The sequence below is a fragment of the Oreochromis aureus genome, linkage group 20, assembly GCF_013358895.1.
Source record: "Oreochromis aureus strain Israel breed Guangdong linkage group 20, ZZ_aureus, whole genome shotgun sequence".
Classification (NCBI taxonomy): Eukaryota; Metazoa; Chordata; class Actinopteri; order Cichliformes; family Cichlidae; genus Oreochromis; species Oreochromis aureus.
The window spans coordinates 305,363-321,576 of record NC_052961.1 but is presented as its reverse complement, the minus strand read 5'-3'; the positions used below and the strand labels follow the sequence as shown (position 1 = coordinate 321,576).

The following is a 16,214-nucleotide window of genomic DNA, read 5'->3' as shown; positions in this document are numbered from 1 at the left end:
ATGATTGTTGGGCTTCATATCTGTACTGAACAGTCATTTTAAGATTAGCTAGCAAATAACAATTAGCTAATGTTGTTCATGAGACTAAAGTCAGTGTAAATATGATATGGCCAATATAGTTATTATATTAATCATGATTAGTTATTACAGCAATGAGTTTGAACTCTCAAATCAAATCACTTTTATTGTCACATCACATGTGCAGGTACACTGGTACAGCACATGTGAGTGAACTCTGTGTCAAATACTGAGCTTCAGTAAAGATTCAAGTAGCAGTTATTTATATTTCCTATCACCTTAAATCTTCACTCAAAGACAAGTATCTCTGACAGTGTATATACAGATGTATTATATATAAGAGACAAATATTGTTCGTTTAATATGTTGGCATTACATATTGACCCATTCACCTGGGTCTGGGCGCAGTTTCCCCCTCCAGGGGCAAGGGTACCTAGACCCGGGGCTTAGAGTACGCTTGGGGAGTGTGATTGTGTGTACAGTGTCTCTCTATGTCTGTCTCCACGTTGGGTGAGTGTTGAGAGCATGAGGGGTGGGAATAGATGTTTGTATCTGTGTGTGCCTGTTTGTCTGTGTCTATATGTCAGGTTGGGTATCAGACCCCACCTCTCTGGGGACATCTCAGGCCCTCCAAGGTTTGGAGGCCCATCTCCCCCCACCACTTCCCCTGCCGGTGGCAGACGCCCTCAGACATCGGTGCATTGGTGGTTCTTTGTGTCCGGGGGTGGGCGCCCAGGTACCCACCGGCTCACTCCTTGGCGGCTGCTTATCGGGCATGGAGCCTGGGGCTCGCCGGGCCACTTCGGGATGGGGTGCCCTCGGCCTCTCGGCCCGGGCTCGGTCACTCAGGCACAGCTGGCTGCCGGGCGGAGCTCACGGGCACGCCACTGCAACCCCCTGGCTTCTGCTCGCGGCTGCTGAGTGACCCCTCATCTGGGACTCTCCTCAGCTCTTTCTGGGATAGTGGCGCTGCTGCCCTCTGTTGGTCTTCCTTGGTCTCTTCTGTTCTGGGGCCTCTGGATGTCTGGAGTTTTGATCTCCTCCATACCTGCTTCATGCCCTGGAGGTCGGGGCAGTGGCCCCCACACCCTCTAGCAGATCATTACATGAAGGAACCTTTTAAAACAAGCGCTGTTCATGCTCACAGGTGTACACACGGTGATCACACACACAAACTACACCCTTTTGGGCTCCTACCTCAAAGCACACTGTGCGCTGTCGATCTCACGTGCTGCACCATAATGTTTAATATTTAGTATTTACTGTCATATTCCCATATATCATTGTGATCTTGTTTATTACTCTTGTCTTCTTCTGCTTGCTTTCTTTTTTCTTTCTCAACAGGTGATCCAGGTGATCGATATGTATTTTTTTTTTTTGTCTGCTTATTCTGTTGGTTTTTGTTTTTTGCCCTTTTTCCCCGTCCCTCTTCTCAGGTGTTTTTTTTTTTTTTTTTTTTTCCCTCTTTCTTTCTCCCCTTTTTTTCCACCAGTCAAGTCTGTCCCGTATTCAGCAAGTGAAAATAAAATAAACAATAAAGGTGAATCAGATGGACCATTACGGCAAGGCTGGGATGGTCCATTTGGTAAAGTAAATCCGTTGGGCATCTTTCTTCGCCTTTAGACAATAATTCTGATGGCAAAAGAGCCAAACGGGACAGGTTAAAAAAAAAAATATGTTGGCATTACTAAATTTGGCTCAATGCTTACATACATGTGTAAAAAGGAAAACGTACGAGCTGTGATAACTGTGTCTGATAGAATGAAGATCAGACTGATATATGAAATATTCCTTTATTGGGTGAGAAAATCAGACCATGTCATAACTGCTTTAAGTCATACAGAATAGATATCAGAGCCTTAAACAGGCTGACTTCTGCTAAATGGGTCAAACTGGGCAGAAACTATACAAACACATAACATCCTTATAGAATATGATGTAACACTATAGATCAACTTACCTCAGAATATATAAAGCATATAAACAATTACAGCAATATGATGCAACAAACACAGCAGTGCTACTAATCCAAAATACTCAAAGCTTCATAGAACTGAAACAAACATTTATTTTTAGCTCCATTCTGCTGCTGATACATACTTTAGGTTTCTGAATATTAAACTTGTTGCTGCCTTTCATAGTGTGTAACTTGAAGGCCCTGAGTACTTTCTCCCACACTGAAAACACTGGGATGATAACATTATTTGAACATTACCTAATAAGACTGATTCAGGACAGACAATTAGTTATGTTAAACTTTCCTAGCAGTCCTTCACAAACAGGGAACAGTCTGTCTATTCTCTCCATCTGTCAGCTGCTGCTGGCTCTTCCTCCTCCTCTTCCTCACACACTGCTGAGTTTGTCCTGGTGGATCATCAGGGGTGCAAAGCCTCACAGATGATGTGCAGCAGTGGGTCCCTCAGTCTGTCCTCACTCTGGACACTTGCAGTCGTCACACATGGAAATCAAATGTGTGATAAGCTGCAGGATTCAAACACAAGTGTAACTTATAAATACATGTTCATACTTTTATTCCACAATCAGAGAGAAAGAAACAGAGAGAGAGTGCAGGACAGACAGACAGGTGACAGTCTCAGGTGTACACACTGCTACAAAACAGCACAAGAGAAGGAGGATTTAGTGTTTGTGTTATTACGAGTGCTAAACAAGAAGAGTTCCCAGATGGTCCAGTGGACACATGTGTGACTCCTGTGATTAAAGCATCTTTCTTTCAGCTTAACGAGTGAACCGTCAGCTCGTTCAAACACACGTTAAAGTCCGTTTGGCTCGACACCACCGAACAGAGGCAGCAATATAACATAGCTAACATTAACAGTGTAGTGAATCCTGCTTGTGCCGTCATATTCAGGACTGCAAACCGAGCAGCATCACTGACTTTCAGCTTGTTGTGTTTGTGGATATATGACTGACTTTAATTACGCATAAAATCATCACATTCTCTGTAAGATTAAGGTCGACTATATATATATTTTAAAGTAAAGGCTTTAAAACCAAGTTACCGCTGAAAGTACAAACATCACTAATGTCACATAACTTTGCCGACATGTGGCCAACAGTAATGTTTTAATGTTCTCCATTATTCAACATATGCACATAAATAAGTGACATCATATTCAGTACTTACTTTTCACAGTTTACTCTTCGACCGCTCCGCTTCTGCCGTCTGCGGCAAAATGATCCACACCGACTGCCGCGCTATGAATTGTGGGATATGTTGGGCCACGAAGTCTACACCGCCACGTCCTTAAAATTCAGGGAATTGAAGGATGGCCGCATTTCGAACAGCCTTTGAATTGGGACAGCCTTCGGCGCGTCGCTGTGATGTAATCGGCCTTAAAATGCGGCCTTTAAGGCTGCAGACCCTCAACATATTCTATTTGGCCTCTCACATACCGATAAAATAATTCCAGGGAAAAAATATATTATTAATCTTCTGATTATTTTTGCCAAATTTCACATACATTGTACAAAATTTTCTCAACAGCGTCCAAACATATTTGCTTTTAAAGCCCTGTTTTCCAATTAACTCTTAAGAACAGTACTAACTCCAAAGCATGTAAAACACAAGAGCTGTGTCGAATGTATAGTTTCACTTGACTTATATGTTGTTTATTTATACCTTGAGCACCTTGTTTTTTCTTTCAGTTATTTTGTTTATCTGTTTTCTCCTAAAGTATGCGTTTTTGTTTACGTACTTGTATTTGTATACATAACTTGTTCAAGATACTGCAAGCTGTGGGATTTGTCATACCCTTTCTATATTCTACATTACTATGTATGTTTGTTGTTCAATTGTCTAAATAAAAAAAAAAAAAAAGAAAAAAAAAAAAAAAAAGGCTGCAGACCCTGAATGGGGACACAGCCAGTGACTCCACCTCACCTGTGCACCAGTTTAAGATGATGATCACTGAATGGAAACCAGGAAGGAAACCAATTCACAAAAACTTCCCATCTTCCGGCTCGCTCTTTGCCCTCTCCTTGGTGGATGGCGCCCCCTGCTGTTCACCGTGTGTGTCTGTTTGCAGAAGCCACAGGAAGCTGTCCAGCTGGTTCTTTGACTGAAAAGTTATTCAAGCCCGCAGCATCGCCATTGAAACAGAAAACTCAGGACTCAACATGACTGTCTGACCCCCCTCCCACGATGAGCTGCGGGGACATTTGTAACAATATCAGCATCGAAGCCGAACAATGATTTAAAGACAGGTAAAAAACAGGTGTGTAGGCACTGAGCAGTGACATCACCGAGGCTATTAGTTATCTCCGTTATCTGATTGAAACAAACTGCTCTCTGATCTTAATGCCAAGGATCAGCGCTGGCCAGACTTTAAACACCGGATCAGATACAAATGTTTCCTCTTTTACTCAAACGTCGTTCTGTATAGAAATCACGACACAGCTGCAGGTGTGTGTGTGTGGGTGTGCGTCTGTGTTACTGGACAGGTGGGTGTGGTTTGCTGTCTGGTGTGTAATAACTAACCGCGTGCTTCAATAACGTGAGTAAACAGTTGATAAAGTTTTTTTTAAACTCCAGCTCTCCTGTCTGCATGGACGTTATGTATCTGCGCATGCGCCGTGGCGCCCGTGTCCGTCAGGGCGGTGATCTCTCTCCTGTTCTGCGTGGCTGTCTCTCCCTCTCTCTCTCACTCACTCTCTGGGAAAAACCCGAGTAGGAGGAGGAGGAGGAGGACTCCTTCCTCTTCTCCGTCTTGTTCTGCTCCGGCGGCGGTGAGCGCTGATTGGAGTAAATGATAAAAAGCTCCCGGTGCGCGGCGTTGAAGGCAAGACAGACGCACGCGGATGTGCCTCCGGAAGCGCAGCGGAAGCCGCCCCGCGGACCTCCTTCATGCCCAGATTGTGAGTATGAGCTGCAGAGGAGGGGGGCGGGGGGCGCGCTTTCACTTCAAGCCCCCGTGCGGGTTCCCGTCCGCGGCCACGCCGCTCCCCTTCCCCCCCTGCCAACTAGCGGCCAGTGTGGGGGGGTGGGGGGAGAGGAGTACCCGTGTCTCCTTTCCTGCTTCCTCTCTGAATGACATTGGACCGGCAGCTCTGGGGGAGGAGTGAGGAGTGAGGAGAGGAAGGCAGCTCTTTAGTCTTCTTTCCTTCACTCCGTGCTTGTTTCCTTCAGCTCTCATGTGTGCCAAAGACCTGCGCAGGCTCAGTTAGGAGGGCCCGGTCCAGACCAGCAGGGACAAACTTTAATGGGTTAGACCGGACTTCTGTTCTTCTGCTGTGACAGATGTTCTGGTGTTGTTAGCCATGCTTTGGTGTTCTGTCACAGGTTCTATTTTCATGAAAAGACATTCTGGTGTTCTAGCAGAGGCTAGGATGTTCTGAAAGATGTTCTGGTGTTCTAGCAGAGGCTAAGATGTTCTGACAGATGTTCCCGACAAACGTTCTGGTGTTCTAGCAAAGGCTAAGATGTTCTGAAAGATGTTCTGACAGATGTTCTGGTGTTCTAGCAGAAGCTAAGATGTTCTGACAGATGTTCTGGTGTTCTAGCAGAAGCTAAGATGTTCTGACAGATGTTCCCGACAAACGTTCTGGTGTTCTAGCAAAGGCTAAGATGTTCTGAAAGATGTTCTGACAGATGTTCTGGTGTTCTAGCAGAGGCTAAGATGTTCAGACAGATGTTCTGACAGATGTTCTGGTGTTCTAGCAGAAGCTAAGATGTTCTGACAGATGTTCTGGTGTTCTAGCAGAAGCTAAGATGTTCTGACAGATGTTCTGGTGGGTTAACATGAGTTCTGTTGTCATGAAAGACATTCTCGTGTTCTGAAAGATTTTGACCTTGTAAGAGAGGCTCTGAAGATCTGTCGTAGGTTCTGGTGTTCTGACAGACGTTCTCGTTCTCTGACAGAGGTGTTGATGCCACTGATGTTTTAGTGTTCTGACACAGGTTCTGTTATCAGGAAACATTTTCTGGTATTCTTACAGAGGCTGTCATAGATACTTTATTGATCCCACAAGGGAAATGTTTGTGTTACAGGAGCCTGATAAAGAGTCCAGTCTACAATACACAACAAGACACAACACACTTAAAGGTGCCACAGGCGCCCAGCCAGAGCCTTATACTATAAGATTTAATATATTTACAACAGTGATAAAAACTAAGAAAAGTCCAAATAAAGTTAGTTAATAATGGTAAAAGTAAAACTGACATTTTATAACAGAAGTGCAAACTGCATTCAAAAACTATTTGTGCACTATCAGTCGAACGTTTGGACACACCTTCTCATTGAATGGTTCTTCTTTGTTTTCATGACTGTTTACATTGTAGATTCTGACTGAAGGCATCAAAACTACAGATGGAACTATGTAGTAAACAAAAAATAACTCAAACCATGTTTTAGATCCTTGGTAACATCCAGCCTTTGCTTTGATTCCTGCTTTGCCCACTCTTCTCATTCTCTCCATGAGCTTCATGAGGTCGTCTTCTGAAATGGTTCCCCAACAGTCCTGAAGGAGTTCCCAGAGATGCTGAGCACTTGTTGGCCTTTTGCCTTCACTCTGCGCTCCATCTCATCCCAAACCATCTCCACTGGGTTTAGGTCAGGTGACCGTGGAGGCCAGGCCTCCATCACTCTCCTTCTTGGTCAAACAGCTCTCACACAGCCTGGAGGTGTGTTTGGGCTCATTGTGCTGTCCTGGTATGTGGATGCAGGATGCTGTGGTAGCCATGCTGGTTCAGTGTGATTGGTCCTTGCCATAATATGAATTCTAACAGTTGTCAAATAGGGCTGTGTTTGACAACTGTGAACCCTGACAGGCACACCTGTGAGGTGAAACCATGTCAGGTGGCGACATCATGAAGCTCACTGAGGGAAGGCCGAGGGTCTGCAGTCAACAAAGCAAAGGGAGGCTACCTTTAGGAATCTAAAATATAAAACATATTTAGTGTTTTTATCAATCTTTCTTTGTTACATAATTCCATAAATCTCGATTCATATATTTGATGTTTGTATCTACAATGTCTAAAGTAGTAAAAATACAGAAAAACCATTCAATGAGAAGCTGTGTCCAAACGTTCGACTGGTAGTGTAAATGTAAGAAAAACAGCTGTATGAAGCTGTAATACAGTGACAGGTATGTTCACCTGTCAAAGAAGGAAGACTTATTATCTGTGAGGTCAAATCAAGGTCAAGTTTATTTATGTAGCACATTACCAACAGTCCATGCTGCACAAAATGCTTAACAATGTAAAACTCCACTAAAATAAATAAAATGCACAACAATGATGCAGTAAAACATAGAAGTGAGGAAAAAATAAACGAATAACTAAAACAAGTCAATAAAAACAACAACAACTAAGACTGGTAAAACCAAAATGTTCAGGTCAACATGTGTTAAAAGCCAGACCATAAAAATGTGTTTTTAGTAACTACTTAAAATGTTGGAGTGTTTGTGCAGATCTAATATTAAGACTATTCCAGAGTCTGGGTCCTGCCACAGAGAAGCCTCTGTCACCACCACACTTAAGTTTAGTCCGTGGAATAGTTAAGGTTAGTTCTGACCTCACGGTTCTTCCTGGAGCATAAAGAAACAGGAGCTCAGACAGGTGAGAAGGGGTTCGGCCGGTTAGTGTTTTAAAAACAACAAGTAAGATTTTAAATTGGATCCTGTGAGGAACAGGAAGCCAGTGAGAGGCCAACACTGGGTTACAGGCTCCTTCAGTTTAGTGCCAGTCAGCAGACGAGCAGCTGCATTTTGGACCAAGTGGAGACGATGGAGAGAGGCCTGGTCCAGACCAAAGTACAGAGAACTGCAGTAGTCCAGTCTGCAGGTAATGAACACATAAATAACACGTTCAAAGACATCAGCTGGAAGGCGTGGCTTTGCCTTGCATTGGACTACTGCGCTCACCTGCCTACACCCAAAGGCTGCTGTCAGGTCCAACAACAAGAGTCTAGAGTTAAGGGAATATCATTAGCAACCCTTCAAAGTGCCGCCTCAGCGCTGTGTACTGATTTAAAACCAGATTGAAACTTTTCAGACATCTCGTTAAGATCGAGGTGGGCCTACTGTAAATAGACCACTTTCTCCAGAACTTTGAAAGAAAGGGAAGCTTTGAGATTGGCCTGTAATTGGCCAGAACAGTTGGGTCCAGATTGTGTTTTTTAAGACGAGGCTGAACTATAGCTTGTTTAAAACATGATGGGGCACAGCCTGTAGCAAGGCAAGTGTTGATTAATCTGTGGATAAAAGCCCGACAGTATTAAAAGTATTTTTAAGCATACTTGGAGGAAGCCGATCTGATGTGCAGTGTGATGATCTTTGGTGATGAACTACCACAGACAGTTCACTCAAACTGAGACAGCTGAGCGCACAGGAGGAACACTGAGGTCTGGGGCAGTGGGCGACCAGACATAAGAAACTTTATCAGTAAAAATGCCAAAAAGTCATCAACTATACATCTGACAGCATCACATGGACTAAAAATAGGATTTAAAACATTATAAAGTACCTGAGGCTGTTTGTGGACACCAGGTTTGAGACAAACTGAGTGTTTGCAGTCTGTGCAGCCTCTTGGTAAGCAGAGAGACAGTTCCTAAGAATCTGTAAAGAAACATGCAGCCTATCGTTTTTCCATCTCCTCTCAGCGTGTCTGCAGTCACGTCTAAGGCTGTGCGTATGTTCATTCAGCCATGGCTCTGATAATGGCTTAACACGCACAGTCCTGAATGGAGCGATTCAGTCCAAGATATCAGTGCAGGTTGAATTAAAGGTGTCAGAACGTCCTCAGCACTTTCACAGCTGGAGTTCATTTTTCCACAATCCATAAATGCAACTGAAAATTTAGGTGCTATCAAAGTATTAAGGGCTCGTCCTTTGGGGTCTGCAGTGCACAGCTTATCCACAAACAGTCCAAAGTTAAAGTGAACAGCTCAGGAAAATGATCAGAGATGCACACACACCCAGCTCCTGGGACAGCACCGAGTCCAGTATGTGTGCTTTTTCACGAGTGGGACCGGTAACCCACTGAGTCAGGTTAAAAGAGTCAATAACATTTAGAAAGTCCTTCATCCCAGAAACTTCTTCAGTTCTGGGACTGAAGAAGCTTCTGGGAAGAGAGGTGAAACGTCTCCAAGCAACTTAAAGAAGTCCAGACGCTTTTCTTTCCAAGCTCTTAGACTACGATGACCTGGGTGACTGAGAACCTTCACAGACATGGAGTGTGTTTGTTTGTTGTGTCTTTGCTGCTCAGGTGTGAACTTGTTGGTGTCTCAGAGCAGATCTTAAATGAATGCAGGCATTTCCCACTCACAGGCTTCAGTTCACTTACTGCTAGTCCCGCCCCTTCCTGTGTCGATCACTGTTCTGACACTGCTAGATATCAAGTAGCTTTCTTAGCCTCTTCCTCCTTGCTGGTGATGCTGGTGCTGGTTGTGTTCACTCAGACCAGAACCTGTAGCAGGTGGAGACCTAAGAGAAACATGAAGGAGAGACTCAGAGGACAGGAGGCTGGTTTGATATATTTAAGGAGGCGTGAGCACACATTTAGTGTGCCCGGGAAGTGCCCGATAGTATGGACCGATGTTTGGATCGGGAACATTTCGAGGTGTGGTTTATCAGTGCTGACTCTGGGGCAGGGCAATATGGCCAAAAATATTTATGTATATATATATTTGAAAATTTGCAATAACGATATAACTGATGCGAGACAAAATACTTTACAACTCTACAACTTTATTAGTGCAAAACCTCATCAATGTATTTTCACTTAAACAAGCAGCTGTTTTTTATGTGCATTAACGCTTTAAAGCAGTCTAACAGTGCAAATGCAAATTCCTCGCTGACAGTTTAGCCAAAAGGCATTTCCATATCCTGAGCATAACCATGTATAATATCCACACAAGTTAAAAACAGGTGCTTTGCAACATGAAACTGCAGCGTGCCAAATAAACAAGTCACATATGTATTTTTCAGACCATAAGGTGCACGGGATTATAAGAAAACCAAACAGTCAGATAAGTCAAACTTTACTCATTATTCTTGCTTCCTCCACTTCCATACCATTGATTCATTAATGTTGAATTCTCTGGCAGCGGCTCTATTCTCATGTTCTACTGCGTGACTGATAGAGTTTAAAATCCACTTCATAAGCATGTCTCTTAACAGGAGCCATTTGTGGTCCTTATACACACACAATACGGTAATATTATGGTGAAGCACAGTACGTATCACTCCGCGAGGCTCCTGACACGATAGCCGTAATGCTCCGACAATCCATCAAGCGGTGCGGCTTCGTAGCTTAGCAAAGTTGTACTAAAACATTTTTGACAGATTTTTGAGCGCCGTGTACTGCATAAAATCGGTTCGAGACCAGAGTTCATGGCGCACCGGTTTATAAGGCGCACTGTCGATTTTTGAGAAAATTAAAGGCGTTTAAGAGCGCCTTATAGTGCGGAAAACACGGTAATAACGATGGCCCGCTTGCATGTTTTACAAAAAACTGTGCTTTGGTGGGTATCTGACGGATGAATGCCAAACCAGTTCCACACCACTGAAGTTGCACAATTTTTACAAACCAGTTCTGGTTCATCTGTTTCATTCAGCGATCCGCTTTCGCCCTTCTCATTCTCCGTCGCCGCCATGCTTTTTTCAGCCATGTGCGTATGAAAACAAAGGCGCTGCGCATGCGCGTTTTACCCACACTCGATCCCAATATTTCATTTTCTTATCATTGCCTAACATTATACCGGTATTACCGTGAACGGTATGATATGGTCCAGCCCTAGCTGACTACCCGGCTTTTTTCTGATGTGTGGGTGGGAATTTCAAACATTTCCCACTTGAACCACAATTTTTATCATACAAACAGTATTTTCTGTTTCGGCTGGCTCACTTTTATCACCACTAAATCCAAAATACTCCCCAAAAAAGGGCACGCACACAGCTTGGACCAGATGTGGCCCACATCTGCAAGTTTTACATGAGACTGCAAGGTCCTCGTGGCGTAATTCAGGTCTGCCTGACACGGGCCACATCTGGCCCACAGAACCTGGTCCAGCACCGCATCCGTGAGTCTCCTAACAGGGACTCTGTGTCATTCCTGCACATATGGAAAAAGTCTTTAGCTTTTTCTCTCAGACTTATCTCCATGTCTGTTAGAAATATTGCAGTAGCTCTCATAAAGACTATGAGGTTTGTTGAATTTCACAGGTTAACCTTGATCATGTGTTGCTAACCTGGAATTCAAACATGAGGCCAAGCAGTGTTGCTGCCTTGCTCATGTGAGAGGATTGAACCGTGTTCCTTAAATTTAGAACCGCATTTGGGACAAACGGACACAAAGTGTTCCTTCGTGCTTCCTTCCTTTCCTCGGTGTGTCAAGGACTCGTATAGCTTACATCAGGATAAACTGCAGTATGGGGATTTATGGGAATGTTGTCGTTATGACCATATAGGGTGCTGGCTCTGGTTTCAGGAGGAAGAGACACTGAAAAGCAGAAATAACGTGTTTCTGCATTTAAGGAATCGTATTTCGAGCAGCAGTTTTTACATCCAAGTCCCTCAGAGTGGAACAAACACCTGTCCGTAATCATTACTGATCACCTGTGGGTGCTTCGTATCGACCCTGTTTCCCTTCTGTCTGAGCACCCAGCCCTCCCTTCATATCACTCTTGGTTTTACATATTCAGCCTAAAAGCATGTTGGAGGTGAGGGTTGTGGGTCATTGCAATAATGTGTCTTAATGTGAAAGTTTTTGAAAGCCTATGGAAAGAAAGCTGTGCTGGTTTGTTTGAAGTCTGCTGTGAACTTTAAATAAAGCCACCTCTCAGATAGCCGCCGGAGGACGAGGAGCAGGACGGCTTTTTCTGTCTTCCTGTTGCCAGTTGGTACACACTTCCTCTTCCTGTGTCTTTCTTCATTATGTCTGTTGCTTACTTCCCCTTTTCAGACTGCTCATCTTCTTCCCTTCTGTCTGTTTCTCCTTTTGTCTTGTGTTTCTAGCACTCCGGCCATCTTTGCTTCACCGATGCGTACGTCTGTCGACTTTTATCAGACGATGCTGCTTCATCCGCCTGTTAAAGTAAAGGTCATATTCACTCAGAGAACCACAGCAGTGTGTGTGTGTGTGTGTGTGTGTGTGTGTGATTCAAGATTCAAGAACTTTATTGTCAATACAACAGTATGCACAGTATGCAGTGTACCGAAATGCCGTTTCACCCCAAGCCCCCCCACCTCCCCCCCTCTTTTATATTTATAAGAATATAAAAGATAAATCTCCAAGACATATAAATCTAGGAATTACAAATAAATAGTAACTTAAATTAGGAGATAACAAGGTACTATTACTATCTATACAATACTAACTGTACAATACAGAAAGGACAGAGACAATACGAAGGGGATTGTGCAGCAGGTGACTTTATGATGATGATGGTGGAGACAGAGTGGACAGTACATGAAGCAGATGTGCGACTGACGGAGGAACTTGTGATAACCCGACATTACCCAAGATGACGATCAAAGTGACTCTGTGTTACCCAACGTGTTGCGTAGAAGCGAGGAAACTGCTAAAGAAAAAACAAGTGATAAAATACACATGGAGTCAGCCTGTGACTCATCGTGGTGTCTCCTTAATGTGAGGTCAGTGGTTCGATCCCTGCTCCTTCGTCCTGGATGTTGTCCCTGGAGAAACCCCTGAACCCAGAGGTTTCCTGTCCGCTGGTGTGTCAGGGTGTGAATATAGAAAAGCTTACAGCAGTGAGGGTCTGTTTACAGCCTTTATCTCCCCCAGCCTTACCCCTAACCTCCCCCATTGTCAGCTTTTCCTATTGAAAGTGATAAAGAGTGGTGGCATGACGGCTGACCGCTGATTCTAACCTTCAACAGAACTTCTTCCTTCCAGAGTTGGAGAAAAAGTATTTTCAGAACCAGAAAGTTCAGTTACTCTGTTTTTCGGTCCATGTGTGACAGTGGAAACATCCTCAGCTCCACCTCTGATAGTGGGTGGAGTTCTCGTCTTTACGGAGACTTTGCATGAAATCACGGTGCACGAAAACTTTACTGTGTGTTTGCCTGAATAGTTCATTAACTGGAATCTGATGAACTGGATTCAAATCTGACTGTTTAGTACAGGTGTCATTGTTTCCTCTGCTGCTTTCTTGGTCACATGGTTTAAGCTCGCCACACTCACGTCCTCCAAATCTTTACAACCGATTTAATGCATCAGGAGCTCGTTCATCTCTGCTGATCGATGTTTGAGGTTTAACCCTTTATTGACGATGGGCCCGCCGACAGGCCCATTTTACAAGCGCTCTTTAAATGACGGCAACTCCATGATCGTTTATGCTAGAGAGAAAATGCGAACGCTTGGTGAAAGACGAGAAGACGAGCTTTTCGAAACTTTATGGTACATCATTAGAAAGCACGAGCAACCGACGGTCCAATCACATGTAAGAATTAATGATGCATGGCTGTGGAGAAGTGGCAACGCCCATAAAAAGTCCTGGAGATTTAAAAAACTGAGTGGCCCTAGGCTCAAAAACTTTATTGTACATATTTAGTATAGTTGATGTTTAGAGTTGATGTGTTACATTTTGTTCCTGTTGAATATCAGTTTCCACTTAACTATAAATCTGAAAAAAAAGAGTCTGTTTTTTATTTTTGTCCACTTTCAACTGTTGTTGCATTGTCACAACAATACAGTAATGTAAAATGACTGACAGATATTCAAAGCTGAGGTTATTCTGAAAAAAGGGGCAAAAGCCTTCACTTATAGAGTGATTTCTTCCACCAACATGTCAGAATCGTTTAAATATAAAGTTCATTAAGAATCTTTCAAAGTGTCCTTGCTGTTTTCACACTTTTGCACACGCACACACTCACTGTGGCCTTTTTTCTCTCCTCCGTTTGTGTGTGTGTGTGTGTCTGTGTGTGTCTGTGTCTGTGTGTGTGTGTCTGTGTGTGTGTGTGGACACCTTGTGAATAAATCTGCCTCTTGGTGGATTTGTTGGTGCTGTTTGATGCTGCATTTGTGAACATCTCCATGTGTTTGGATTGTATGTGCGTTTGTGCATTTTGCTGTGTGTGTGCGTGTGTGTGCATGTGTGTGGGTGTGCGTGTGTGTGTGTAAAGCAGAGGTCCGAGGCTGAAGAGTGGATGACATGCGTGTGCCCGGCCTGGTAACATCGCTGACGACGCGCGCTCTAACCGACCGGCCGCTCTCTCGACATGACGGATGTTCTGGTAAAGCCCTCTGACTGTTTGTCCTCTCTGTGTCCATCTGTCCGTGTGCCACACAAACACGTCCTCCTCTAGCAGTAATGAGGTCACATCACCATCAGGACTGTGAGAGTTGTACTCGCGCACCACACAATCATTTCTTTATGGACTTTGCAGCAGCAGACCAGGGAAGGTGCTGTCATGTTGTAACATGCACGAGAGCTGAAACTGGATGTAATGTGACGCTCATCTCGGACCAGAAGCGCATAAAGGGTTTTGTCTGTAATGTGTTGAGAAGAACAAGGACACGGGCCGAGCGAGCAGCTGGGCTGTGACAGCTGGGCTGATGTTGTGATGAGCTGTGAGGATTTAGCCTCAGGGATGTGGTCAGGTTGGTTTTCCTGTGAAAGAGAGAAACTTTGACAAGTCGAGACGGGACTGATTCCAGAGATGAACAAGTTCAAGAATGTAAACACTGCTTTTAGCAGCTTTTTCCTCCTTTTCGTGCCTCGGTGGTGTGAAGAGGTCCGTGCAGTCCTCGTGGCAGGGTTAGCTGTGTGTGTGTGTGTGGACGCCAGGTCTGATTCATCAAGTTTCAGAGAGAAACCAAGAACCCCTGTGTGTCACAATACCTCTGATTCTGCTTCCTGCCCCCCACCCTTCGTCTCTTCCTCCTTTACGGGAGTGAAGGCGTGCTGATTGATGGAGGCGTCGTGGCTGTTAGCGAGCGGCTGAAAGGAAGGAGAAAGAAGGACTGGTTTGTCGATTGTTCGCCGCTGAATCGTCCCGTCTCTGGTGAGCTGTGTGGCTGAATGCTTTCTGTGTGCTGGAGCTTTAGCGTGCTGCCATGGGCACTCCTGTCACCTTAAACATGATGGATGCAGGTACGGCGTGAGTCACGCCATGCTGTCGATACTGTTGATTATCGACCGAACTGAAGGTTCATAACTAAGATTTGAAAATGATTTCTGATCTCTGGGTGTTCGAGGAAAGGCAAAAGTCTTTAGTGGAGCATGCGTCATGGTCAACTGTATTTCTCAGTTCCTGAAAAGCTGAACAGTCTGGAAATGCTGATTTTTGTGTTTTGGCTCATAAACAACAATGAAAGGGCCCAACAGATTTTCAAGTTGAATATTTGAAAGCTGCAGAGGCGGCAGACATTCTGTATTTAAATAAGAAGTACAGATAGTAGTTTTAAAAATACTCCAGTAAATGTTGAATTACTAAATCAACTCTTTGAAGAAGTACCGGCTCTGATACGGACTCAGAGTAAGAAATGAAAGAGTAGCTCCCTGGAGGACGTCTGCCAGCTGCGCACACATACCTCAACCTTGTGGTATAAAAATGAGAGTATAAACTTTACTTGAGATGAATTTTCATTGTAATAAATGCAGTCAGAACATGAGCAGCTACCTACATGTTGGAGCCGGGGGCGGGCCAACAATAACCTGAACTATGCTCAATATAAATCTGCCCCAACTGTAAAGAGCAGTAAATTATATCATTTTTATTATAAAGCATGTTCTGTTAGAATACAGATGTAAAATTGTGGAGTAGGTCATAAACAGGGAAATGTTTAACACATAACTAAGAAATGCTTAATCGTCGTTTTCCAAATGTAAGCAAAGGCAGTAAGGGCCTGTGTGTGTCTGTACACGGCAGCGTGAACTCGGTTTGATTTACCTGCACGTGTAAAACATTGTCCTGTCTTTGTCTTTGCCCGTCTCGCAAACTGCACACATACAGTCTGTGTCTACTGACGTTTGCTGCGCTTACAGAAACGCTGTCATTGACTTGAAAAACGTTACTTTATGCTCCTCCCACTCCTTGCTTCTCAGCTTGATGCTGACATCTACCCTCGGTGAGGGTTAGGTCCAAAACAAACACCAACCACATTAACCCCTGACTACAGTTTTGCCTCTTTCATCTCTTTTTATGCGACGTAACCTGGTGATTCCTACACGAGTAGGATTGCCTTTCATGTCTTACAGTTTAAGCTCATATCG

At 44.0% G+C, this 16,214-nt stretch overlaps 1 protein-coding gene and 1 long non-coding RNA gene across 9 annotated transcripts in view; one reads left to right on the top strand and one right to left on the bottom strand.

The window, feature by feature from the left end:
* Nucleotides 1-3,457: 3,457 nt before the first annotated feature.
* Nucleotides 3,458-4,637, bottom strand: LOC120435265. Its single transcript, XR_005609606.1, has 2 exons — nt 4,517-4,637; nt 3,458-4,185 (listed from the first exon to the last, which is right to left on the bottom strand). It is a non-coding gene; the product is annotated as an uncharacterized LOC120435265 (long non-coding RNA).
* The window catches only part of rgs19 (regulator of G protein signaling 19), a 36,173-nt gene continuing 24,096 nt past the window's right edge, over nt 4,138-16,214 (top strand). Inside the window, exons 1-2 of one of the 8 annotated variants that reach the window (XM_039604493.1) lie at nt 4,138-4,242; nt 14,125-14,232. In XM_039604493.1, the coding sequence (XP_039460427.1) occupies nt 14,218-14,232 (15 nt within the window). In that variant the 5' untranslated portion in view covers nt 4,138-4,242; nt 14,125-14,217. Of the gene's footprint in view, nt 4,254-4,667; nt 4,894-12,051; nt 12,071-14,121; nt 14,233-14,633; nt 15,004-16,214 lie in introns of those variants that run through there. The other 7 variants (XM_039604491.1, XM_031753065.2, XM_031753067.2 and 4 more) reach the window with 7 other exon arrangements.